The sequence below is a fragment of the Oncorhynchus masou genome, chromosome 3, assembly GCF_036934945.1.
Source record: "Oncorhynchus masou masou isolate Uvic2021 chromosome 3, UVic_Omas_1.1, whole genome shotgun sequence".
Taxonomy (NCBI): domain Eukaryota; kingdom Metazoa; phylum Chordata; class Actinopteri; order Salmoniformes; family Salmonidae; genus Oncorhynchus; species Oncorhynchus masou.
Window position 1 is genome coordinate 12,468,195 of NC_088214.1, and position 26,798 is coordinate 12,494,992.

The 26,798-nt window shown below is 43.0% G+C and overlaps 2 protein-coding genes across 3 annotated transcripts in view; one reads left to right on the top strand and one right to left on the bottom strand.

Moving 5' to 3' along the window:
* Window positions 1-2,520: 2,520 nt before the first annotated feature.
* LOC135510351 (5'-AMP-activated protein kinase subunit beta-2-like) lies at window positions 2,521-14,375 on the top strand. 2 transcript variants are annotated; one of them, XM_064931208.1, is made up of 8 exons: window positions 2,521-2,625; window positions 3,323-3,506; window positions 3,872-4,023; window positions 4,153-4,246; window positions 5,007-5,121; window positions 5,536-5,669; window positions 11,423-11,491; window positions 12,254-14,375. In XM_064931208.1, the coding sequence occupies exons 2-8, from the start codon at window positions 3,354-3,356 to the stop codon at window positions 12,329-12,331; spliced, it is 795 nt and encodes a 264-aa protein (XP_064787280.1). In that variant the 5' UTR covers window positions 2,521-2,625; window positions 3,323-3,353; the 3' UTR covers window positions 12,332-14,375. The 2 variants fall into 2 exon arrangements, with proteins under 2 accessions (XP_064787280.1, XP_064787289.1); XM_064931217.1 differs by lacking the exon at window positions 2,521-2,625 and adding an exon at window positions 2,635-2,990.
* A 3,748-nt stretch (window positions 14,376-18,123) lies between these two features.
* LOC135518985 (myomegalin-like) overlaps window positions 18,124-26,798 on the bottom strand; it is a 119,678-nt gene continuing 111,003 nt past the window's right edge. Inside the window, 10 exon segments of the mRNA XM_064943989.1 lie at window positions 18,124-18,281; window positions 18,855-18,909; window positions 19,117-19,163; window positions 19,356-19,494; window positions 19,717-19,863; window positions 20,067-20,269; window positions 20,501-20,605; window positions 20,942-21,235; window positions 21,492-21,613; window positions 22,138-22,327. Of these exon segments, the coding sequence (XP_064800061.1) occupies window positions 18,124-18,281; window positions 18,855-18,909; window positions 19,117-19,163; window positions 19,356-19,494; window positions 19,717-19,863; window positions 20,067-20,269; window positions 20,501-20,605; window positions 20,942-21,235; window positions 21,492-21,613; window positions 22,138-22,327 (1,460 nt within the window).

A 26,798-nucleotide genomic window follows, 5' to 3' on the forward strand; every position in this document is an offset into this window, starting at 1 on the left:
TTTATCAACTTAAGTTCTTGTGAACATTACACGTTTTGAACTTCTATTTGATTTTATGGCCTATAGGCCTCATTGACCTGAGCTCATTCAACTCGAGTACAAAAAACATAATGTATGGATTATTTTGACTATAATAAATACTCAGATGAAACATATTGTGCTATTTATCACAGACTACTTTCTCCTCTAATGCATCTTCACTGTCTGTTTCCTGGCCTCTCTCCTCCTCAAAGATATGATCAAGAGCCTCACACACAGTATATCGTTTGGTCATTGTGCTGCCACAGAATGAATTGTTCACAAGGCCTCAAAAAAGCTTTACATACCAGAGCTGTGAGAAAAATGATATACATTATTGAAACAGTGTTGCGATTATTTGTGAGAATGCCAACAGGTGTGCTTCCCGTGTGGGAAAGATTCTATTGGGGAAAGGTTCCTATGGGGGTTGCCATGGATGCCAAGAAGTGGAGTGAGGTATGTGTGTGTGTGCTTAAACACACATGCATGTGGGGTCTGGGAGAGGAAGTGTGTCCATCTGATGAATGGGCATGTGCCTGACCTCAATTTTATACACTAATTGTAGTCTCACCCATTCATTTCTAATGACTGGTCATTTTTGACCAGGAACACCACAGGTCTATAAAAGTGAAATAGAACACCCAAAATGTCATGGAAATCATCAAAATGTATTTTGTGTGTTCAGATGCGCTGTGTGGACAAAGTCATGGAACCTTATGACAATCAGATTAAATTAACTACATTTTTCATAGAGAAAAATCGGTCCAATTCAACCAGAACACAGCAGGAGGGTTAAATAATTGAAAAGGTTCTTGAGGATGACAAGATGTCTATCGACCAAGCTGTGAGATCAAAGTTCAGAAAGGTGTAAGACCTTTGGCTTTCAATATGCAAAAAAATCTTACAAGGAAAAAAAGGAACTGTATATTTAACAAAAGGATGGAATGTATAGCTAATGAGATCAATTTAGGTCTGCATTCATTTAGATGATTCTGGAAGAGAGAATGTATTAAACACATTCTTTTCCAGGTATCCCTACACTTGATAAGCTTTCTCTAACTAAAAAAAATGTGTTTTTATAAGTACATAACTGCTGATAATCAAGAGTTCCCGAAGGTTAAGAAGAGGATCACAGAGAAGTCAGAAAGAAGGTGTTAATGACTGTCTTTCACATGCCGATGATTCCATCTAGGGGTTCTTAACACATTTAGCAATGCATTGTGCATGTTGTTTTATTAAAAGTATGCTTCTCAGCTAATATACTGTGTTAGGCTAATCCAACTTCTGTATAACATCAACCCAAAACACAACTTTGATAAAATAATCTAAATAATGTTCTTACTTATAACTGGAATTGTAACCCAATGCCTTGTCTTGCATTTCCTCTGCCCATCAGTCCTATTCCCACTCCCCAAGAAGCAGGCCAGTGATGACCCCAGTCGTTCCTATAGCTCCAGGGGAGCGACAGATGGAGTCCCCTGGGACCAGTGATGATGAGGAAACCACAGGCCGGAAGGAGAGGGTCTCCAGCGTCAGGGAGCGCCATGAGCAAGCAGTGAGTTCAAAGCTGATGTGTCAGCAGATGATGTTATAAAGAGCAAATAGTCCAAGAGTAAAATGTCAGGCATTCACAATATCAGCAAGGCTCTGACTGGACTGTTGGTTAGTAAGCTTTGATTGTTGTTTTTGTGGACTGATTTTTTGTCAGCCTTGTGATTTTCTGTGTCTGGTGGTATGAAACCTCAAATGTATGTGAAATAGGTATCGTTAGAAGAAAAAAAATGGTCCTTTGTGGCTCAGTTGGTAGAGCATGGTGCTTGTAACCCCAGGGTAGTGGGTTCGATTCCCTAGACCACCCATATGGTAAATGTATGCAGGCATGACTGTAAGTTGCTTTGGATAAAAGTGTCTGCTAAATGGCATTTATTATTATATGATATAACCACACAAGTTTTCCATCAGTGCTAAGCTTCTGCTGGTCTATTGTACAGTATTCTCTAAAATACATTACAATACTGCTGATTAACTCACGTTATACTAAGCTCCTAATTGGGAATATTTAGTTATATGAAATAATGAATGACTTCATGTCTCTCTCATTTTTCATGACACTCCTGAAGCACACAAAGGATGATCATACTGGAGATGGACCAATTGCTGCGACTCACTCGACATGGCCATGTTTCCTGCACATCCACTCAGTAACTGGCGTTTTCTCAGTAGTGAACGTAAAAAGTCCGAAATACAACCATTTTCCTTACTGTGGGTGATGTCTATTAGTCAATGTTCTTATATAAATGACACAAATTAAAATTAAACGTTTCTATTGGTAAAATATGACACAGTACACAGGGCTGGTTTGCCGTAAAGCACTGTATATGTGTGTTGCTGGTTAACGATATATGCTAATTCCAGTTCTATCTGATCTTGGGTTAGGTGTTTCACTATTTCTGTTCATGAAACAGGTTTATCTATTTTTCCCAATGACTGCATAGTTTGTCCTGGTGGGGATCCGTAGTTGGTGGAATAACATTGTGAAGAAGAATGTTGATGTCAAAGTTGAAGAGGAGGACTCAGTGTTAAACAAACTTCGAATCGTGTCATTTGGTGAGTAACTGTCCCATACAGAACCGATTGATCACATGGCATGTCACGATGTTAGCATTGTCACTGGTTGGCATTTCACAATCACACCCTAAGTATAGCCCACGATAGGTAATTGAGGCAGCAAAAAATATTCCCTGCGGCGGTCAGGGGGAGCGATTTATGCTAGCTAACTGCTAAGGGAACTAACTGTAGCCTTTGCCTTGTTCAATTCTGTATTCTGATCTAGACTATAGTTATTGCCAGATTTCTTGGTCGTTCAAATTTGTTTCTTGGTGCTCGTGGAGCAGCACATCCATGACCCGACTTGTTGATTGTCAGGAGTGGGTTAGCCAGCTGGTGGGCCGAGCAGAGAACTTCCAATTCTGGTAACAAGTCAGCTGTTTTGATAGCTAGCTCAACATGACTAACTTTAGCTAGCTAAGTACAGTCAATATTCAGCTCTGTTACCAATGTCAGCAACTGTACACATTGATATATAGAAATGCTGTATAGCTAGCTAGCTAACATTAGCTAGTTATTCAAACGACAAGGCAAAACATATATCCAGTCCCCCTTGGTCTCTCTGCATCAAGCATCCTGTTGTTGTTGACCTTATCTAACTAATCTGAAATATGCAAGTAATGTTCAGAGGTTGGTTTGGGTGGCAAGTTATGTCTTGTTGTTTGTAAGATGATGATGACTGTATGTTTTCTTTCAGCTTGTCCTGGCAGGAAACCTAGTAAAGGATCATGGGTAACACAGGCGACCGGATGTCCGGAGACCGCCATGGCGCCAAGGCCCATCGCTCTGACAGCAGAGACAAAGACCACGAGCCCAGCAAGATGGTGGATAGCACTGATGACCCTAACATCTTCAACACACACGGTCTGGGGTCCTCCAAGGTACCTCTGCTCTGGAACATAGGATATTTGGGGGCAGGGGCGTAAAGACCATCACACTAAACAGTTGCATGAACAACAGATGCAGGGGGGGGTACATTTCCGGTGCAGATTAAGAAGATGACGATGGGAAGAGAAGTAGAAGCCATATTAGCCAAGTGAGATAAACCCTGGCTCTTTCTCAATTCATCTTTATCGATTCCTCTCTCCTCCTCAAAACCCACTGGAGAAGAAGGTCCAATGTGAGGGACCTTGGACCTTTTCTTCCAAGGAGGCAAGGAGATAATATGCGAGGAATCACAAAAAGAGTAGAGCCCCTGTCATTCCCACATTTTGATTTAAACACAGAGTTTCTTTTCTCCCGTTAGGTGTCGGACAAGGAGGAGCCCGACCTGGATGACCTGGTGAAGACCGGGCCTCAGTCCAGGCCCACGGTCATCCGCTGGGCCGGAGGAGGGAAGGAGGTCTACATCGCTGGATCCTTTAACAACTGGGGCAACAAGATCCACCTCAATAAGAGGTAGGGGAGGGTAAAGGAGAGGCCCTGGCTTGCATACTGTTTTGCTGTTATACTATTTTATTAGTGACAACACTTTGACACAGTTAATCGTGCATTAGCAGGGTATTAACACAGTATTTCTTCGCCAAGCCACAATGACTTTGTAGCGATCCTGGACTTGCCAGAGGGAGAGCACCAGTACAAGTTCTTTGTGGACGGACAGTGGGTCCATGACCCCTCAGAGGTAAACCCTACAAATGGCTCTGGCCTAAACTAGACTACTAGATTGATATACTTTTTTTTGCCTGTTAAAAAAACACATACACACAGTACATCCATTTTAAATGTGACTGGGATAGCACAATAAAGTCAGTGATTTATTTCCATTTATGATGTAATTTTTATTTTATTTTAGGCCTAACCTGAACATATAAAGGTTTAATAATATATTTCAAATACAACAGTGCAGCTATTTTCAGCTGTGTTTTGGTGATCCATCCACACGGTTTATTTGTTATTAACCCTGTTATAACACTTATCCAACACTTTATTTGTTATTAACCCTGTTATAACACTCCCTTGTTTTGGTGATCCATCCACACGGTTTATTTGTTATTAACCCTGTTATAACACTCCCTTGTTTTGGTGATCCATCCACACGGTTTATTTGTTATTAACCCTGTTATAACACTCCCTTGTTTTGGTGATCCATCCATAACACTCCCTTGTTTTGGTGATCCATCCACACGTTTATTTGTTATTAACCCTGTTATAACACTCCCTTGTTTTGGTGTTCCATCCACACGGTTTATTTGTTATTAACCCCTTTGGTGATCCATCCACACGGTTTATTTGTTATTAACCCTGTTATAACACTCCCTTGTTTTGGTGATCCATCCACACGGTTTATTTGTTATTAACCCTGTTATAACACTCCCTTGTTTTGGTGATCCAACCACACGGTTTATTTGTTATTAACCCTGCTATAACACTCCCTCTCACAGCCTGTGGTGACCAGCCAGTTGGGCACCATCAACAACCTGATTGAGGTGAAGCAGTCGGACTTTGAGGTGTTTGATGCTCTGCAGGTGGACTCTCTGGAGTCTACCGACACCTCAGGTCAGTAGAGGCTCTAATCCTCTGTTGTCCTTTACATTAAGCTTGTATAGCCTTATCTATTTATGATTGGATTAGTGAAGGCAGGGTTTTCATCCCATGTTGTCCCTTTGGGTTAAGCAGAGCCTTGTACTGACCAAGAGGTGCCGACTTAATTAAGGTCATGCAAGTTTGGGCCAAGTTTCCTTCCTCATGGTAATCACTGATCTGTACATGATTGGGTAAGAGAAGGCAGGTTTTCCATCCTATCACCATTCAAGCCTTTTCAGATCAGTGATTACTTCAAGGAAAGGATGTAATATTTAATCCTGATCAGATGTTTAGGATAAGTTATGTAAATTGATGAAAACCCAAGAAATCAGTCACCATTTGAGAGTATATGAATGACATGCTGTGTGTGTCATTGTGTGTCCTTAGACTTGTCCAGCTCCCCTCCAGGTCCCTATGGACAGGAGCAGTACATGTTCAGGCCTGAGGAACGCTCCAAAGCCCCGCCCATCCTCCCCCCACACCTCCTCCAGGTCATCCTCAACAAGGACACTAACATCTCTGTGAGTTTCCTTCTGTTTCAGTCTCTCTCTTTCTCTCTCGCTCTCTCTCTCTCAATTATTCAATTACATTTGCTTTATTGGCATGATGTAACAATGTGCATAATGCCAAAGCTTACTTTGGAGATTTACAATATTAACATAATTAAACCATACAACCATACATAATTAAACCATATAACCATACATTGAACAATAACAATGGCATAGAGGACATGTGCATGTTAGTAGGTCTGTCACACACTGTCCCTCATCTTCTGTCTGGCAGCAATGTAGTGAGCTGCCAACCCACAGTTCTCTGCGTCCTCCCCCAACAAGACGGGTAGCTTATTCTCATCAGAGAGGTCTTTGAAACCTTGAATAAGGGTTTCACATTTGGGGAAATCACACTGTCTAATTGTTTTATATTTTTTACATTTTGTCAGGAAATGCAGTTCTGTCTCGGGTTCTGCTGTTGTACAGTGGTTGCACAGCCTTTCCTCTATAGGGAGCCAGGTTTTCCTGTGTCTATCCTTCTCAATGACAAGGCGGTGCTCACTGAGCCTGTACTTTCTCAATGACAAGGCGGTGCTCACTGAGCCTGTACTTTCTCAATGACAAGGCGGTGCTCACTGAGCCTGTACTTTCTCAATGACAAGGCGGTGCTCACTGAGCCTGTACTTTCTCAATGACAAGGCGGTGCTCACTGAGCCTGTACTTTCTCAATGACAAGGCGGTGCTCACTGAGCCTGTACTTTCTAAAGTTTTGATCAGTAACCAAGGTCAAATAGTTTGCCACGGTGGACTGTTGATTGTTCTCCCCAATAAGCAGTGGTGGGAAAAGTACCCAATTGTGATACTTGAGTAAGAGTAAATATACCTTAATAGAAAATTACTCAAGTAAATGTGATACTACTTGAGTAAAAGTCTAAAAGTATTTGGTTTTAAATATACTTAAGTATCAAAAGTAAATATAATTGCTAAAATATACTTAAGTATCAAAAGTAAAAGTATAAATCATTTCGCATTCCTTATATTAAACAAACCAGACAGCACAATCTTGATTTAAATTTTTTTAACGGATAGCCAGGGGCACACTCAAACGCTCATATACAAACGAAACACATATGTTGAGAGAGTCCGCCAGATCAGAGGCAGTAGGGATGACCAGGGATGCTCTCTTGTTTAAAGTATTTTTACTTAAGTATTTTATGCCACTGTCAATAAGTAATGTAGTTTTGTTTTGACAGTGTTGTAATTTGGTTTATTCTGATTCATTGGATTTCTGGTACTGAGGATTCAGCGTGTTAGTAGAACTCAGCCACAGGACCAGCTAGATGAGGGGACTCTGTTCTTCTCTCTCTCTCTCTCTCTCTCTCTCTCTCTCTCTCTCTCTCATTCAATTTCACTTTAAGGCCTTTATTGGCATGGGAAACATGTTAACATTGCTAAAGCAAGTGATAATAAACAAAAGTGAAATAAACAATACAAATTAACAGTAAACATTACAATCACAAAAGTTCCAAAAGAATAAACACAGGGATAAATACACTGGTACAGAGAGACAGGTAACACAGGGATAAATACACTGGTACAGAGTGACAGGAAACACAGGGATAAATACACTGGTACAGAGAGACAGGTAACACAGGGATAAATACACTGGTACAGAGAGACAGGAAACACAGGGATAAATACACTGGTACAGAGAGACAGGAAACACAGGGATAAATACACTGGTACAGAGAGACCGGTAACACAGGGATAAATACACTGGTACAGAGAGACAGGAAACACAGGGATAAATCCACTGGTACAGAGAGACCGGTAACACAGGGATAAATACACTGGTACAGAGAGACCGGTAACACAGGGATAAATACACTGGTACAGAGTGACAGGAAACACAGGGATAAATACACTGGTACAGAGTGACAGGAAACACAGGGATAAATACACTAGTACAGAGTGACAGGAAACACAGGGATAAATACACTGGAACAGAGAGACAGGAAACACAGGGATAAATACACTGCTACAGAGAGACAGGAAACACAGGGATAAATACACTAGTACAGAGTGACAGGAAACACAGGGATAAATACACTGGAACAGAGAGACAGGAAACACAGGGATAAATACACTGCTACAGAGAGACAGGAAACACAGGGATCAATACACTGCTACAGAGAGACCGGTAACACAGGGATAAATACACTGGTACAGAGAGACAGGAAACACAGGGATAAATACACTGGTACAGAGAGACAGGAAACACAGGGATAAATACACTGGTACAGAGTGACAGGAAACACAGGGATAAATACACTGACAGAGAGACAGGAAACACAGGGATAAATACACTGGTACAGAGGGACAGGAAACACAGGGATAAATACACTGGTACAGAGTGACAGAAACACAGATAAATACAGGTAAACAGGAAACAGGGATAAATACACTGGTACAGAGAGACAGGAAACACAGGGATAAATACACTGGTACAAGAGACAGGAAACACAGGGATAAATACACTGGTACAGAGAGACAGGAAACACAGGGATAAATACACTGGTACAGAGAGACAGGAAACACAGGGATAAATACACTGCTACAGAGAGACAGGAAACACAGGGATAAATACACTGGTAGAGAGAGACAGGAAACACAGGGATAAATACACTGCTACAGAGAGACAGGAAACACAGGGATAAATACACTGCTACAGAGAGACAGGAAACACAGGGATAAATACACTGGAACAGAGAGACAGGAAACACAGGGATAAATACACTGCTACAGAGAGACAGGAAACACAGGGATCAATACACTGCTACAGAGAGACCGGTAACACAGGGATAAATACACTGGTACAGAGAGACAGGAAACACAGGGATAAATACACTGGTACAGAGAGACAGGAAACACAGGGATAAATACACTGGTACAGAGTGACAGGAAACACAGGGATAAATACACTGGTACAGAGAGACAGGAAACACAGGGATAAATACACTGGTACAGAGTGACAGGAAACACAGGGATAAATACACTGGTACAGAGTGACAGGAAACACAGGGATAAATACACTGGTACAGAGAGACAGGAAACACAGGGATAAATACACTGGTACAGAGAGACAGGAAACACAGGGATAAATACACTGGTACAAGAGACAGGAAACACAGGGATAAATACACTGGTACAAGAGACAGGAAACACAGGGATAAATACACTGCTACAGAGAGACAGAAACACAGGGATAAATACACTGGTACAGAGAACAGGAAACACAGGGATAAATACACTGGTACAGAGAGACAGGAAACACAGGGATAAATACACTGGTACAGAGAGACAGGAAACACAGGGATAAATACACTGGTACAGAGAGACAGGAAACACAGGGATAAATACACTGTTACAGAGTGACAGGAAACACAGGGATAAATACACTTGACAGAGAACAGGAAACACAGGGATAAATACACTGGTACAGAGAGACAGGAAACACAGGGATAAATACACTGGTACAGAGAGACAGGAAACACAGGGATAAATACACTGGTACAGAGAGACAGAAACACAGGGATAAATACACTGGTACAGAGGACAGGAAACACAGGGATAAATACACTGTTACAGAGTGACAGGAAACACAGGGATAAATACACTGGTACAGAGAGACAGGAAACACAGGGATAAATACACTGGTACAGAGAGACAGGAAACACAGGGATAAATACACTGGTACAGAGAGACCGGTAACACAGGGATAAATACACTGGTACAGAGAGACAGGAAACACAGGGATAAATACACTGGTACAGAGAGACAGGAACCACAGGGATAAATACACTGGTACAGAGAGACAGGAAACACAGGGATAAATACACTGGTACAGAGAGACAGGAAACACAGGGATAAATACACTGGTACAGAGAGACAGGAAACACAGGGATAAATACACTGGTACAGGGAGACAGGAAACACAGGGATAAATACACTGGTACAGAGAGACAGGAAACACAGGGATAAATACACTGGTACAGAGAGACAGGAAACACAGGGATAAATACACTGGTACAGAGAGACAGGAAACACAGGGATAAATACACTGGTACAGAGAGACAGGAAACACATGGATCAATACACTGGTACAGAGAGACAGGAAACAGAGATAAATATCAAATCAAATTTATTTATATAGCCCTTCGTACATCAGCTGATATCTCAAAGCTGTACAGAAACCCAGCCTAAAACCCCAAACAGCAAGCAATGCAGGTGTAGATGCACGGTGGCTAGGAAAAACTCCCTTGAAAGGCCAAATACACTGGGGAAAACAAGCGACACCTGGAAGGAGTGGAGACAATGAGGACAGAGATCAGGGTGTGGCAGTGGAAAGAAATGTGTTTTTTGCCAATTTTAACCGCACACTTGTTGTTTGTGTACATGGATTTTATAATGTGTTATGTTTTTCCCCCAACACCATTTTCCATCAATTTGTATAGCAGATCCTCATGCCAAAATGAGTCTAAAACTTTTTGGAAATCAACAAAGCCTTTGTTTTGTTTGTTTGTCAATTAGGGTGTGCAGGGTGAATATGAGGTCTGTCTTACTGTAATTTGGTAAAAAGCCAATTTTACATTTGCTCAGTTAAATTGTTTTCACTGAGGAAATGTACATGTTTGCTGTTAATGATAATGCAGAGGATTTCCCCAATGTTGCTGTTGACACATATCCCACTGTAGTTATTGGGGTCAAATGAGTCTCCACTTTTGTGGATTGGGGTGATCAGTCGTTGGTTTCAAATATTGGGGAAGATGCCAGAGGCAAGGATGATGTTAAAGAGTTTAAGCCATTTGGAATTTGTAGTCTGTATATTGTATCATTTAATTTAAGATACCATCAACATCACAGGCCTTTTTGGGTTGGAGGGTTGAGTATTTTGTCCTGTAGTTCATTCAATGAAATTAAAGAATCCAGTGGGTTCTGGTAGTCTTTAATAGTTTATTCTAATATTTGTATTTCATCATGTATACTATGTTTTTGTTCTTTGTTCTTTGTTAAAGAGCTAAAAAGATTGGAGAAGTGGTTTTCCCATACATCTCCATTTTGGATAGATAACTCTTCGTGTTGTTGTTTGCTTAGTGTTTTCCAATTTTCCCAGAAGTGGAAAGAGTCTATGGATTCTTCAATTACATTGAGCTTATTTCTGACCTGCTGTTCCTTCTTTTTCCATTGTGTATTTCTGTATAGTTTTAGTGATTCAACATAGTAAAGGCGTGTACTCAGGTTTTCTGGGTCTCTATGTTTTTGGTTGACTAGGTTTCTCAATTTCTTTCTTAGGTTTTTGCATTCTTCATCAAACCATTTGTCATTGTTGTTCATTTTCTTCTGTTTTCTGTTTTACATTTTATAGATTTGATAGGGAAGCTGAGAGGTCAAATATACTGTTTAGATTTTCTACTGCAAAGTTTACACCTCCACTATTATAGTGGAACGTTTTGTCCAGGAAGTTGTATAAATGGGATAGAATTTGTTGTTGCCTCATTGTTTTTTGGTAGGTTTACACTACTTTCCTTCTGTAGCTTTTCTTAATATTATACTTCTCTCTCTCTGTCTCCCCCTCTCCTCTCTTTCTCTCTCCCTCATCTTCCCTCTGTCTCTCTCTCCCTTTCTCATTCTCTTTTGCTCTCCCATCTCTGCATTGTAAATTCCAATTTGGAACCATCTTGATTACTAATTCGTCTTCTCTCTCTCTTCCTCTCCTACAGTGCGACCCAGCCTTGCTGCCTGAACCTAACCATGTGATGCTCAACCATCTGTATGCGCTCTCAATAAAGGTACTGTAGGAGGGCAGCAGAATCCTCTATCCCACTTCTTACTGCAATACTTATGGATTGAGTAATAGTCTCATCCATAGCATAACATAGCATTAGTGTCTGTCTGTCCGTCCGTCCGTCCGGGTCGGTCCGGTCCCGTCTGTCTCACACAATCACACTCTCTATCTGTCCTCTCCCTCCCTCCCTCCCTCCCTCCCTCCCTCCCTCCCTCCCTCCCCCTCCCTCCCTCCCTCCCTCCCTCCCTCCCTCCCTCCCTCCCTCCCTCCCTCCGTCCCGTCTGTCTCACACAATCACGCTCTCTATCTGTCCTCTCCCTCCCTCCCTCCCTCCCTCCCTCCGTCCCGTCCCGTCTGTCCCACACAATCACGCTCTCTATCTGTCCTCTCCCTCCCTCCCTCCCTCCCTCCCTCCCTCCCTCCCTCCCTCCCTCCGTCCCTCCCTCCCCACACCCGCCCTCTATCTGTCCTCTCCCTCCCTCCCTCCCTCCCTCCGTCCCGTCTGTCCCACACAATCACGCTCTCTATCTGTCCTCTCCCTCCCTCCCTCCCTCCCTCCCTCCCTCCGTCCCTCCCTCCCCCACCCTCCCTCCTATCTCCCTCCCTCCCTCCCTCCCTCCCTCCCTCCCTCCCTCCCTCCCTCCCTCCGTCCCGTCTGTCTCACACAATCACGCTCTCTATCTGTCCCCTCCCTCCCTCCGTCCCTCCCTCCGTCCCGTCCCGTCCGTCCCACACAATCACACTCTCTCTCTGTCCTCTCCCCCAGGATGGAGTGATGGTGCTCAGTGCGACTCACAGGTATAAGAAGAAGTACGTCACATCTCTGCTCTACAAGCCCATCTAACCTGTGTGTGTAGGTGCACAGTGCTATAGAGGGCAGCATGTTAATACTGCACTGGGTTTATCCATGACATGTAGTTGAGATTGGACTAAACTAACAGTTTACAAAAGAGCTGGAGGCCTGTGGCTGAGAGGCAAATCTCAAGACACCCTTTTCCCTGTAGAGTGCATTACACAATGTAGCACTCAGCAAATGGGTTCAAAGTAGTGCACTCAATGTGGAATAGGGTGTCATTTGAGCTTCAGCCTGTGACTTCACAAGGAGAAATACTGAAATTGGACTGTGGCGTTTTCCCATAATGCACCCATAGTTGAATAGCAATAAGGGACTGAAAGAAACCACTGTGTGTGTTTGTGTGTGCAGCACTTAGGCTGCGTTTACACAGGCATCCCAATTCTGATCCTTTTTTCTACTAATTGGTCTTTTGATCAATCAAATCAGATCTTTTCACATCAGATCTTTTTCAGAGCTGATCTCATTGGTCAAAAGACCAATTAGTGGAAAAAATATCAGAATTGGGCTGCCTGTGTAAACACAGCCTTAGATTCTTTGTGGGTGCGTAGAAAGAACATTTGATTCCATTAAAAACATAAGGGTTTGAAGACAAGTCTGCTGATGGGACTGTAAAACACATATAATCAACATGACGTTTTATTGAATTAGCTTTTGAAAGGTTATGTACACGGAAAGAGGGCAGTTGAATGTTTCTGGCTTGGATTTAGTGTCCCAATAGTGTCCCATTCTTTCTCCATATTTTTATTGTAATTGGACGGTGACTAGACGAAATGGAGGATTCTGCAGGGTCTCCCTTGTTATTATTGTAATTGGACAGTGACTAGACTAAATGGAGGATTCTGCAGAGTCTTCCTTGTTATTACTGTAATTGGACAGTGACTAAATGGAGGATTCTGCAGGGTCGTCTTTGTTATTACTGTAATTGGACAGTGACTAGACTAAATGGAGGATTCTGCAGGGTCTTCCTTGTTATTACTGTAATTGAACAGTGACTAAATGGAAGATTCTGCAGGGTCTGCCTTGTTTGATTCCAAAGGGACGATGACCACTGATAAAATCAGGATATGCAATTGGATAGGCTGTGTAATTTTAACAGAACTGAAGTATAACAAACTATGGGTATTAAATGGTATATCCCATTGAATCACTTTAAACTAAAGGCCTCATATTACATATCAAGTAGGAGTTGTGAAATGTTGCCCTTTGTCCTGTAGATCTCTGCTTAGTTCTGCTATTGCCTTCATGAAAGGATGCTGCAAGCACTTTAGCTACACGTGTGTCTCCAACAAATGCTTTGAGCAGGACTGTTGACATAAACCTTTAACTATGCAGATACACAGACACATCTGGTAGCTTTACATTGAACCTCAGTGTCCAGTCTGCATGTTAGAGATGGATAAATAGCTGTTCTGTGTGAGGTTTTTTTCTTCATTCTATTTTCTATTTATCCAATAGAAATCGATGTATCTGTTACATTTTCTGTATTTATAGCAAAGAAACAAAACAAATAATGGTTTGTCTTGAATGTCGTGCATGATTTGAATGTCTAATACGAACAGTTTACTGTGGAATGTGTGGTGGATTTCACAACTGTGATTCTATCAAGATTAAACATTTGTGGCAAATTGCCAATATTGATTTCATAAGAATGTTAAGTGTAATTTACTTTCATCGATAATGTTAAATGATGTTAAACTACTCAGATTTGACCATAAATGTATTTAATTTTGATCATTTTAAGAGAATAGTGTACCTATTGCTAGGTAGGTGATATACTCCAAAGAGAAGATAATATATAATTACATATTTTATTTGAAGAAACTGAGAAAAAGCTATATCTCGCTCGGTTTGAGAATATAGGATATTCTGGTGCTTTATTCGGCAAAAAACAAAACTTGAATTTTAAAACTGTTAGCTAACATGTTTGTTTTTGAAAATACTTTGCAGCATCACTGTGTAAAGCCATGTATTATAGAAGGTTGTTTCACTTGTTTGCAAATAAAAAGGGAAGATGTGTTGACCCTGAATATCAGTTGTGCCTAAATAGTATCTTTACCTAATGTGAGTGACTGGCTAGATTACATTTGCCCTCGGCTTTAGAAAACATGGCTGGGGTCAATTTGAATTGAAGTCAACCAATTCAGGAAGTTAACAGAAATTCCAATTCAATAATTACATTTGAAAAAAATATATTTTGAACAATTTCTCATAAAATGACAAGCTATTTATTTACGTCAAATCACATCCTGAATTGAGTGTCTTCAAGTAAATGTGGAGATTTGTGTGTATTCCTCTTGCTCGGTGTTCAAACACAAATGTTTGGCTACCGACACACATTACATTAAAAGATGTGACAAAGTTTTTTTTAAATACATTTTTATTTCTTTTTTGGAACTCAAAAGCCCTCATTGTGATAATACTGTGGCAACACAACACACACACACACACACATACACACAGTGACCATCTTCAGAGACAGAGCTCATAGACGAGCTCTGTGTCGGCATCCTAGTTAGGTTCATCAGCGCACACTTTATCACACACAGAGCCTGACAAACCAAGCTGCTCTTCGATTTCAATCACATAGCATTAAATCTAAGTTTCAGGACCAGCTATTAGACAACGCTAAATACTTCTGTTTGATTCCGTTCTACACAGCGCATTAAAAAGGCCTTGTTCACACTCTCTGGCCTTGTTCAGTTCTACTCTGATCCAATCTGACATAATCCTGTACATCTATGGTTGGTTGGTTGGTTATTTCTACTTTGGTATAAAATATTATTCTTCCCTAATCTTTCTATGAATCTTCTCATCAAATCCTTATTTTTCCAAAAGAACCCCACAGCATGGGCTTTTATATTAGGATGTTTGTTATATTAGAATGTGTTATATTAGAATCCCCTCTAGGGATTTTCAATTGAGTGGAGCGCAAACAAGACGTTGTTGGCAGATCTACTGTGATATATACCTAGGATAGACACCAAGCGCTATTAACTCCAAGGGCTTTATTCAATCCACATCACGGAAGTTCAGCTTTACAGCGTGTTTGAAATGTTTAAAAAGCAATGTTCCCCGCTTTAGCGCAGGCTGCATTCACGGTAAACGCTGCATATGTTGGATCATTTGGAAAGGACCTTTACATTCCTGTTGCAGAATCTGTAACGCTTCAGCTTTACAGATCGAATAGAGTTCCAAGTAAGTGTTGGGAGAAAATTGCAGTGGCCAAGCTACTTTTAAAGGCAAGCATCCGAAGGTTAATTTTAGGTTGGTGTGTAAGTAATAATAGTGGTTCCCCTTATAGCCTAAGAAAAGGCAGATCTTTGTGATTTCATAACAGACATGTGGCTATCTTATTACAATCTGGCATAATCTAAAAAACTAAACGGATAAACCATACAAAGCAGGAAAATAAACACTTAAGAAAGCAAAAATATTGTTAATATAATGATGTGTAACATCAAAATAAAATAGATATAGTGTAGAGCTATTGCACAGCTACCCAGATATTCAACGTTTGCATACAGAGCAAATGTCTGACATGATTATTCACACACCAAAAGGTCAGCCAACAGAATACAGTGAAAAAGCAAGTCATTTACAGCGTGAAAATTGCCAAATGTACAGCAAGAACATACAACACAATCAAAAGCAGCATAGGAAGAAACACCTTTGGGTGTGACATCACCAATGGTGAAATCTAGAACATTGGTCCCACCAGTAGCCTGCCAAAGTTTGTAACACCTAAAAGGACAGAGAACATTTAGCCAACAACACCATGGGAATGCAATCAAGGTCTTAACCGAGACAAAAAGTCCAATGGAAATGTTACAATCACAAAAGTATTCTCTGTTTTAGTTGTACATCTCTCACATGAGCACAATTTAAGTTTTTGGAATTCACAAAGCAATAGAAGCCTAGTGTGAAAGATTCACTTTTAGAAATGTTTGGTCCATTTATGACAAGATGTGCTCGTTATAAAGCACATTTATAATCTAACGGTTACCGTCTCTCTGGTTCAAATGGCTCTCAAAGAGCAGCCAATTAAATATCTCCATCATGATGTCATAAATGATCTCATATACTGGGCTGATGATGACTTCCTATAGTCACACCACTCCTACAGTATGTCATTCGCATGGGTAAGGCAAACAAGGACGTGAAGAGTTCAAAGTTCAAACTTTGGCAAGTATTGGTGATCCCATGTTCCACAAACAAATGTTTAGATTTTTCCTTTTAAAACCTCTTTCATGCATCAACACTGCATAAAAACTTCACTTTGTTTCAGTCAGTAGTATTCCTAAGTTAGTAGAAGATAGTTATTAGTATAATATTGCACCAACGGTCTTTTTCACTTATCAAGAGTGGTTAAATACTTTAGTTCCAGTGTCAGGCAAAAAACCAAAAAGCTGGTGCGCCATGATCATTCAATAAACAAGGTAATTATTGCACATGCTCGCCTGAGGACTCCTAAAGAGGAGCTTGAATACGCGTGTTCAGCCTCGCTCCATTTCAGCCCCTAGCGCCTTCTTTCAGCCTTTACCCTGTCAGCGTTAGATCAGACAGGACTGGATAGATAAAAGCAACACAGTGGAAGCTCAACTTAACTTATCGGAGGACTAGGTGAAGCCATCAACATATTGCTTTCACCTATCCAGTCTATTCAGATCTGTGAATACCGATAGAGTAGGAGCGAGGGGAAGTGGCTAGTGATTGAAATGGAACTGGGCCTTTGTTCTGCTATCCAGAACCCTTGGCTAATGGCAGACAGACCATCCACAGGCTTCATCCTCCACAGATAAATATAGCAAACAATTACCTAGAAGTGTTACACCTATACATTCTTCCACTGTGATTCCAGCAGATCTAGCTAGATTGTGGATGTTATTCAACTTTTTTTGCATTGTACTTGCAAAGAAAGTCCTCATTGATGAAATGCCACGAGGATAAAGTTTGCATTTCTGTGGCAGTGAAAGTTGAATATTTGTTTTGAAAGAAATTGATTGTTCATGTATGTCTGTGAACGTATGTGTGTGACGCGGGTACTGTCACAGAAATAGAATGAATAGAATGGGTGTCCCTATTGCCAGGGTTAGAGGTTCCAAGCCTATTATATTTATATGGGTACCGTACTGTATGTGTTTATACGTTTGAATACTATACATTTCCTTTCTCAAGCCATGAGTTCACATGCATTGACACTTATCCCGTCCAAAAGCTGCCAGGCAGAAGAGCACAATCTACTATGCTCCATGTAGAAGCTTCCCTTAGCTACAGATCTAGGATCAGCCTACCTTCCCCAAATCCCATAACCTTTACCATTGGGGAAAAGGCAAATCTGACCTTAGCTCAATGTCTAGGGGCAGCTTCATCCTACTCCTTCTACAGCAGTCAAGGGCGCACATTACTGTAACCATCAGAGGCACGTTTCAAACCACCTTCTTCTTCACGCTCACAACAAGGTAATCATCAGACTGGACCAACCGTTTCTGGAGCTCAAAGACTCCAACAGAAGAACAAGGGTGGAGGTGGGGGAAAGAGAACAGTCAAAAGGAGGGTGGAGGAATGACACTAAAGGAGTAAGAGTTCAGGTAAGGCCCAATGTGTAGGAGGCAGGAACATTGGGCACAAATTGCCGGCAGGAGAGAAGTGGAGGAGAGATAGGAGAGAAAGAAGCATGGAGTGATCTGAGGAGGGACGTTGGATGCTAGAGATGAGGCAACGAGGAGGAGGAGGGGTCGTGGCTGTTCTGGCGGTGACGTCAGAGTTCAGAGGTCGTGGTGTTAGGCTGGCTGGTTCCTATAACAGGTCATCACCTAAAACAGGCACTGGCTGCTGCGCTTCCTGGTTCCTGGACGCTGATTTGACGTTGCCGGGGAGTCGCCAGGCTTCAAGAAACTCCAATCAGTAGGCCGTTCATTACCGGGACTTCGGTCTTCAGCTAAAGGGAGAAGAGGGGAATAAAGACTAGATTATTCACTGCTACACTCCTGTTACATACACAGATGGAGAGAAGATGCCACAGCCAAAAAGTTGATGAACATTTTTTTAAACATCACACCGCAATGAAGAGTAGAGTATGCAAAGTTTAGGTTTATCTGCAAATGATTCTGTAGATTTGTTGATTTAATGGAATATTCATGTGTCAAATGTATTTTGCCTCGTTAGTATGAAACCACAACAATAGCTATTATGCTTGCAGATGAAGAGAAGCTGAAAATTGCTATCTAAAATGTGTTATGTAAAAGCCTCCCCTCAGTAAGTAGCTGACCTGTAAGTTTAAATTCCAGTAAGTCTAAAAGCTTCAGCTTGCCCTGGCTTTCAGCCAATCGCGCGCAAGCACGCCCCCCCCCCTCTCCCCCTTCAGGTTTTCCATGATTTATATGAATTGGTTTCTATGACTTATATCTATACGCTTATGATAGTCCTTGATGATTATTATTCTGTTGTTTGATTGGATGGTAAAGCAGTGATGTCACACAGCATGACAGCCACAGCGTGCCAAACCCTTTACCAGCATAAGGAGAGGAAGAGGAGGAGCTTAGGGAAGAAATCCTCCGCTCGTTCTTCTGGAGGTACTCAGGGGAAAAGAGGAGGAGGACGAGAGGAAGGAGAGGAAGGAGGGAGGATGAAGGAACAGGTGGAACAGACAGGGTGGGTGCAAAACAGTGACAGTAGAGAGAGACTACAGTATTGACACTGGGACAACGAACAATACACATTAACACCATCTGATGTGTGTACAGGATATGTCAAGGAAAATGATCATCTCTTACCTCCAAGTTAGTCCTTGCTTTTTTCAGCACATCTCGAGTCCTTGATACTGCAATATAAAAAATAAAATAGAAATCTAACTAGGACCCTTTGCCGTAAGACCAATGTAACGCGAACGAACGAACGAACGAACACACACCCACACACACACACACACACACACACACACACACACACACACACACACACACACACACACACACACACACACACACACACACACACACACACACACACTCACGCTGGTTGACGATGAAGTGCTCCATGCTCTCCTTGGTGCGGCTGGTGCTCCTCAGTCTCTGGACGGTTCCCTGGAGAACCTCCTCCTGCTCCGAGATACGCCCTCTCAGAGACAGAATCTCCTCCTTCATACATTGCTCCTGCAGGGGTTACAGCAATCAATCAGTAGACTGATCAATCAACTCAATAATTCAAAACATCAATAAACCAAACACCAGCTCATATGTCTGACTAGCTTAAAACCTCCATCATCAACAGAGAGCCTCAAAGCCACCACACGACTGACACATGAAGTCACAAACCATCAATTACAACAACTCAACAAAATAATATATTGGTAGTAAATCATATATATTCGGTACCTTCTTAAGGTTGTGGGTGGAGCGGTCGGTGCTGGGCAGGGCAGCCCTCCAGAACATCTTCAGCAGGGACACAGCCTCCTCCAGGATCTGTCTCAGGGTCTTGGTGTTAGACAACAGAGTCCTCACACAGCCATAGTCCAGGAGGACCTAGACAGAGACAGGCTCATAATATTCCCTGAATGTAGCTGTAGTGACAGACTGTTCACATCGAGAAGGTGGCCAGCACATACACAAGATTTGGCTATGAGTTTCAGGATTAGGTCATCACTTACTCAGATGTTGGCACAAATAGATAATAGAACTAGTTTCCCTGTGCCACCCACCTCCCCACCCCATCACTACCCCCTTACCTGGTCCTGGCTGTCTACCAGCATTGATTGGCTGAGGCAGGCCTGAAGGGCTGTTTCCATTCTCTGGACCAGACTCCTCCCCTCCAGGACCTGCTGCTGCAGGGCGCTGTAATCGTCCACGTGCCCGATGGCGTGGCGTCCGTTCCGGTTAGAGAACGAGCCGTCCGGGGCGTCCCCCTGCAGCTCTGAGTGGGGGTCCAGATCTAACGGATGTCATCATTTTATGAAGAGATAATTGGGGATGTTATTAGTTAGTTATTTTTATTTTATAAGAGTGATTAACTTCCTTAATAACATCCTTCCTGGACTATTTGTGTAGACTTGTGTAAACTCCTTCAGATGTGTGAATCAGATATGTAAAACTGTAATTTCTCAATTTGTCACACGTCATACAAAGAAGGGACAGGATGCAGTGCCGTTAGAACGAGTCACACCGTTGGCAGTGAGCGGGGTCTCCACCAGATCTGTGTAGGGGACGTGGTATGGAGAACCATAGTTAAACAACCCAATGTCTCTGACCGGGGGAGACGGCGCTGGGTCTGCAGAACACACACAGGGACAGACAGGGATGCTTGGTCACCACACACACACACACAACCCCGAGCATTGAACTACATTTAATGAATGATAATGCTTCAAATCAAACATTTCACTCATTAGTCTGTTGTTAATGGTTCATTAAACACGTCAATCAGTTAGTTCAATGGGATTTACATGAGACAAACTTTCTGGACTCTTCTGTCTCATTCATTGTGTTGAAGAGTGGGCCAATATCAAGCGTAGGCTGGCATTGAGTGTTGGTGTCTATCAAGCTGATATCAAAATGTATTTCCATACTGTAACCTCAAACCACATCATCACACCACCCCCCTTACCATGTAGTAGCTGCCGTCTGTAGAGGCTGTCCCTCTGGGGGCTGTCTGTAAGGGCACTGAGAGACGGGGTACGAGGGGGCTCCATCCCCCCAATGCTCCCCAGCCCTCCGTGGACGCCCCCACCCAGCTTCTGCTCCAGATGTTTGTGGAGCTCCAGCTCTTTCAGGACACTGTTCTCCTGGACACTGCTCTGGAGCTGGGCTCTGAGGCTCCTCACCTCCCCTAGCAGCTCCCCCAGCTCCCCGGGCAGGGGCAGGGCAGGGACCCTACCGTACTGGCCCTCACACAGAAACTCTGTCAATCCCAATAATAGTGTTAGTCAACATAACAGAATGAATGTCATTGGCCCACGGCAAGCATCAATATAACAGAGTGAATGTCATTGACCCACAGCAAGTATCAATATAAATGACTTAAACGACTTCTGAGCGTCATTTTGAATTATATATGTGAAAGTCCCAGTTATATGCACGTATCTCCACTGGTGAACTCCTGAATTACAGTGCTCTCTATGCAACCAATAACCTGTAGATAAAGTGGGAAGGCGGACCTGGGTTGCCCTTGGCGTTGAAACACACTCTGTGGTAGACCTGCAGCTCACTCTGCAGAGAGTGGAGCAGCTCCCTGCTCTCACACAACTGCTGCTGCAGCAGGGACACCTCATGCTGGAGCCTGGAGAGTAGAGAGAGGTTCACGGGTTAATACACACACACCATCAGCCACATGCACACACCGTCAGCCACACACACACATACTGTCAGCCACACACAGTATGTGCTTTAGTGGCTGACAGTATGTGTGTGTGTGCTGCTGACGGTATGTCTGTGTATGCTGCTGACGGTATGTGTGTGTAAGCCACACAAACACAAACGCATACTGTCAGCAGCACACACACACCGTCAGCAGCACACACACACACACACACACCGTCAGCAGCACACACACACACACACCGTCAGCAGCACACACACACACACCGTCAGCAGCACACACACACCGTCAGCAGCACACACACACCGTCAGCAGCACACACACACCGTCAGCAGCACACACACACACACACAGCACACACACACACACACACACACACACACACACACACACACACACACACACACACACACACACACACACACACACACACACACACACACACACACAGACATACCATCAGCCACACACACACACACACACACCTATTGTTTTTGTCATGGCTGTTCTGCCTCTCCTGTCTGAGTGCGTGAATCTGCTGTCCCTGCTCCTGGCTGTGTGTCTGCAGCCGGCGTAGCTCCTCCTTCCACTGTTCCGCCTCCAGCTCCGCCTGCTTCAGACGGGCACGCCCCGTCACCGCCACCTCACGCAGCTGCTCCGCCTCCTCACACGTTTCTGAGGGGGAACCACACATGACGGGAAGGCAGAGCAAGACACTACATCAGATCCTTTTTAACAACATCAAATGTTTTTAGAATAGTCCATGCCTTACAGAGGGCTTGCAGTTCCCGGCGGCCATATTGGAAGACCACCGCTTTAATTCTTCTGACAACAGCAGCCGAGTGGCTACCCCAAACTGCATGATAATAGTTGATTCATCACCCCATTCATTTTCTGTGCAGTATTTGGCTGCTCTAACAAGGTTAGGAAAGACAAGGGGGGAAAAATACAGATTTCCGGCAATCATGAAACCCCATTGGTGACACCAATGAGATAAGACTAAAGAACTGCCAGAAAAGCAAAGAAACATTTTTGCCCGTCAAGACCTGAACCCAGACAGCTGTCAATACATGGTTTGCTACGATCATTTAATCACTGGTAAATCAAGTCTGATCGATTTTGAGTTTAGTTTCGCTGCTATGCTAACCAGGTGACAACAACTGCACTAAGTTAGCCAAAATTAGCTAGCTAGCAATAGCTTGTAGTCTAGCTATTAGCATTTGGGTGGGTGGGGTTATATCCTTCCTGTTTGGCCTTGTCCGGGGGTGTCCTCGGATGGAGCCACAGTGTCTCCTGACCCCTCCTGTCTCAGCCTCCAGTATTTATGCTGCAGTAGTTTATGTGTCGGGGGGCTAGGGTCCGTTTGTTATATCTGGAGTACTTCTCCTGTCCTTTCCGGTGTCCTGTGTGAATTTAAGTATGCTCTCTCTAATTCTCTCTTTCTCTCTTCCTTTCTATCTCTCGGAGGACCTGAGCCCTAGGACCATGCATCAGGACTACCTGACATGATAACTCCTTGCTGTCCCCAGTCCACCTAGCCGTGCTGCTGCTCCAGTTTCAACTGTTCTGCCTGTGATTATTATTATTTGACCATGCTGGTCATTTATGAACATTTGAACATCTTGGCCATGTTCTGTTATAATCTCCACCCGGCACAGCCAGAAGAGGGCTGGCCACCCCTCATAGCCTGGTTCCTCTCTAGGTTTCTTCCTAGGTTTTGGCCTTTCTAGGGAGTTTTTCCTAGCCACCGTGCTTCTACACCTGCATTGCTTGCTGTTTGGGGTTTTAGGCTGGGTTTCTGTACAGCACTTTGAGATATCAGCTGATGTACGAAGGGCTATATAATTAAATTGATTTGATTTGATGTGTCACATGAGTTTCATGTTTTGGTGAAGCAATTCTTTCACCATAAAAATGCACCTTTATAACAGAAGTTGATGGGTGGGGGTATGTGTCTATTTGTCAATAACAGCTGGTGCACGATATTAATAAGGTATTGCTCACCTGAGGTAGAGCCCCTTATGATAAGCTGTAGACCACACTATCTACCATGAGAGTTCTTATATATATTATTCATAGCCATCTATTTACCACCACAGACTGATGCTGGCACTTAGACTGCACTCAACAAGCTGTATAAGGCCATAAGCAAACAAGACAATTCTCATCCAGAAGCGGCGCTCCTAGTGGCCGGGGACTTTAATGCAGGCAAACTTAAATCAGTTTTACCACATTTTTACCAGCATGTTACATGTCAACCAGAGGGAAAAAAACTCTAGACCACCTTTTCTCCACACACAGAGATGTAGACAAAGCTCTCCCCTGCCCTCCATTTGGCAAATCTGACCATAAATCTATCCTCCTGATTCCAGCTGACAATCAAAAACTAAAGCAGGAAGTACCAGTGACTCGCTCAATACGGAAGTGGTCAGATGAAACGGATGCTATACTACAGGATTGTTTTGCTACCACATACTGAAATATGTTCCGGGGATTCATCGAATGGCATTGAGGAGTATACCACCTCAGTCATTGGCTTCATCAATAACTGCATCGACGACGTCGTCCCCACATGTACATATCCCAACCAGAAGCCATGGATTACATCTGCATCAAGCTGAAGGATAGAGCTGCCGCTTTCAAGGAGTGGGACACTAATCCGGACACTTATAAGAAGTCCCGCTATGCCCTCAGGTGAACCATCAAACAAGCAAAGCTTTCAATGCAGGATTAGAATTGAATCATACTACACCAGCTCTGACGCTCGTCGGATGTGGTAGGGCTTGAAAACTATTACGGACTACAAAGTGAAACCCAGATGCAAGCTGCTCAGTGACGTGAGCCTACCAGATGAGCTAAATGTCTATTATGCTCACTTCGAGGCAAGAAACACTGAAGAATTCACCAAAGCACCAGCTGTTCTGGATGACTGTGATAACACTCCCAGTAGCCGATGTGAGGAAGCCCTTTAAAAATAGGTCAACATTCACAAAGCCGCAGAGCCAGACATATTACCAGGACGTGTACTCAGAGCCGCGGAGCCAGACATATGACCAGGACGTGTACTCAGAGCCGCGGAGCCAGACATATTACCAGGACGTGTACTCAGAGCCGCGGAGCCAGACATATTACCAGGACGTGTACTCAGAGCCGCGGAGCCAGACATATTACCAGGACGTGTACTCAGAGCCGCGGAGCCAGACATATTACCAGGACGTGTACTCAAAGCATGCGCGGACCAACTGGCAAGTGTCTTCACTGACATTTTCAAAGTCTCCCTGACCGAGTCTGTAATACCTACAAGTTTCAAGCAGACCACCATCGTCTCTGTGCCCAAGGAAGTGAAGGTAACCTGCCTAAATTATTACTGCCTCATAGCACTCACATCGGTAGCCATGAAATGCTTTGAAAGGCTGGTCATGGCTCACATCAACAGCATCCTCCCGGATACCCTAATCCCACTCCAATTCGCCTACCGCCCCAAAAGATCCACAGATGACACAATCTAAATCACACTCCACACTGCCCTTTCCCACCTGGACAAAAGGGACACCTATGTGAGAATGCTGTTCATTGACTACAGCTCAGCGTTCAACAGCATAGTGCTCACAAAGCTCATCACTAAGCTAAGGACCCTGGGACTAAACACCTCCCTCTGCAACTGGATCCTGGACTTCCTGACGGGTCGCCCCCAGGTGGTGAGGGTAGGCAACAACACATCTGCTACACTGATCCTTAACACTGTGGCCCCTCAGGGGTGTGTACTTAGTCTCTTCATGTACTCCCTGTTCACCCACGACTGCATACCCCCTGTATATAGCCTCCACACTGACTCAGTACCGGTACCCCCTGTATATAGCCTCCACACTGACTCAGTACCGGTACCCCCTGTATATAGCCTCCACACTGACTCAGTACCCCCTGTATATAGCCTCCACACTGACTCAGTACCGGTACCCCCTGTATATAGCCTCCACACTGACTCAGTACCAGTACCCCCTGGATATAGCCTCCACACTGACTCAGTACCCCCCTGTATATAGCCTCCACACTGACTCAGTACCGGTACCCCCTGTATATAGCCTCCACACTGACTCAGTACCGGTACCCCCTGTATATAGCCTCCACACTGACTCAGTACCGGTACCCCCTGTATATAGCCTCCACACTGACTCAGTACCGGTACCCCCTGTATATAGCCTTGTTATTGTTATTTTATTGTGTTACTTTTTATTGTTTTTTACTTTAGTTTATATGGTAAATATTTTCTTCACTCTTCTTGAGCTGCACTATTGGTTAAGGGCTTGTATAAGCATTTCACTGTAAGGTCTACACCGGTTGTATTCCGTGCATGTGACAAATAAAGTTTGATTTGATATGCATGCAATCTGTTCATCGCATTTGCAGACTAATGTAAGCCCTGCTATTCCTAATGTGATGAGTAGATTGGATAGTGATAATTTAGGCTATTAATAATCACGTAGTGGCATAGGATATATCAAAGATGTTTCTTTCCGTTGCACAGGAAAAACGTGGCCTTTTTTTCCTGAAAAGAAAGTGACAATGAAATAAAACTAATTGGAGCACTTATGACTGAACAAAAAGGTCCTGTTCATTTGAGAATTACATCACAGAAACTAAGACAAATTAGAGACAGATTCCCCTCTTTATTGCAGGATTGTGATTAATCAACATAGTTCATTTTGAATAATAGTTAACAATTAAATCAAGTTGATCACTTAACTATTTCAACACTATTTCATATAATTACAAAGTATACAAGATATGTAAAGGTTAGACATTGTAGTAATAAGTAGACTATTACTACTAAAGCATAATTTAAGTAGAACAAAAACAAATACAAGAGGTGGCCAACCTCCTTCCACTGATCACTGATCTACTGGAGGAGCAGACGTACGTTCCTGTCCAGCAATAGCATACCTGATAATGAACTAATTAGGTTTGACACATTGAATCAGGTGTGTTCGTGCTGGGCTGCAACAGAAGCCTGCACACTCAGCAGGGTTGGTCTGCTCCAGCTGTAATAGGTTTATACATTGTGTGTGACTTTTTTAAACTGTATTTCTGTTCACAAAATTTGCCAACATAGGTACACATATAATCCTTGGTATACAAGGATGGACCT

What these genes read in the sequence shown, in the direction of transcription:
- LOC135510351 (XM_064931208.1), top strand. Translation starts at nt 3,354, where the DNA reads ATGGGTAACACAGGCGACCGGATGTCCGGAGACCGCCATGGCGCCAAG. An exon ending in GGGTCCATGACCCCTCAGAG is followed by an intron (nt 4,247 to 5,006) that starts GTAAACCCTACA and finishes TCCCTCTCACAG; the next exon opens with CCTGTGGTGACCAGCCAGTT. An exon ending in GGAGTCTACCGACACCTCAG is followed by an intron (nt 5,122 to 5,535) that starts GTCAGTAGAGGC and finishes GTGTGTCCTTAG; the next exon opens with ACTTGTCCAGCTCCCCTCCA.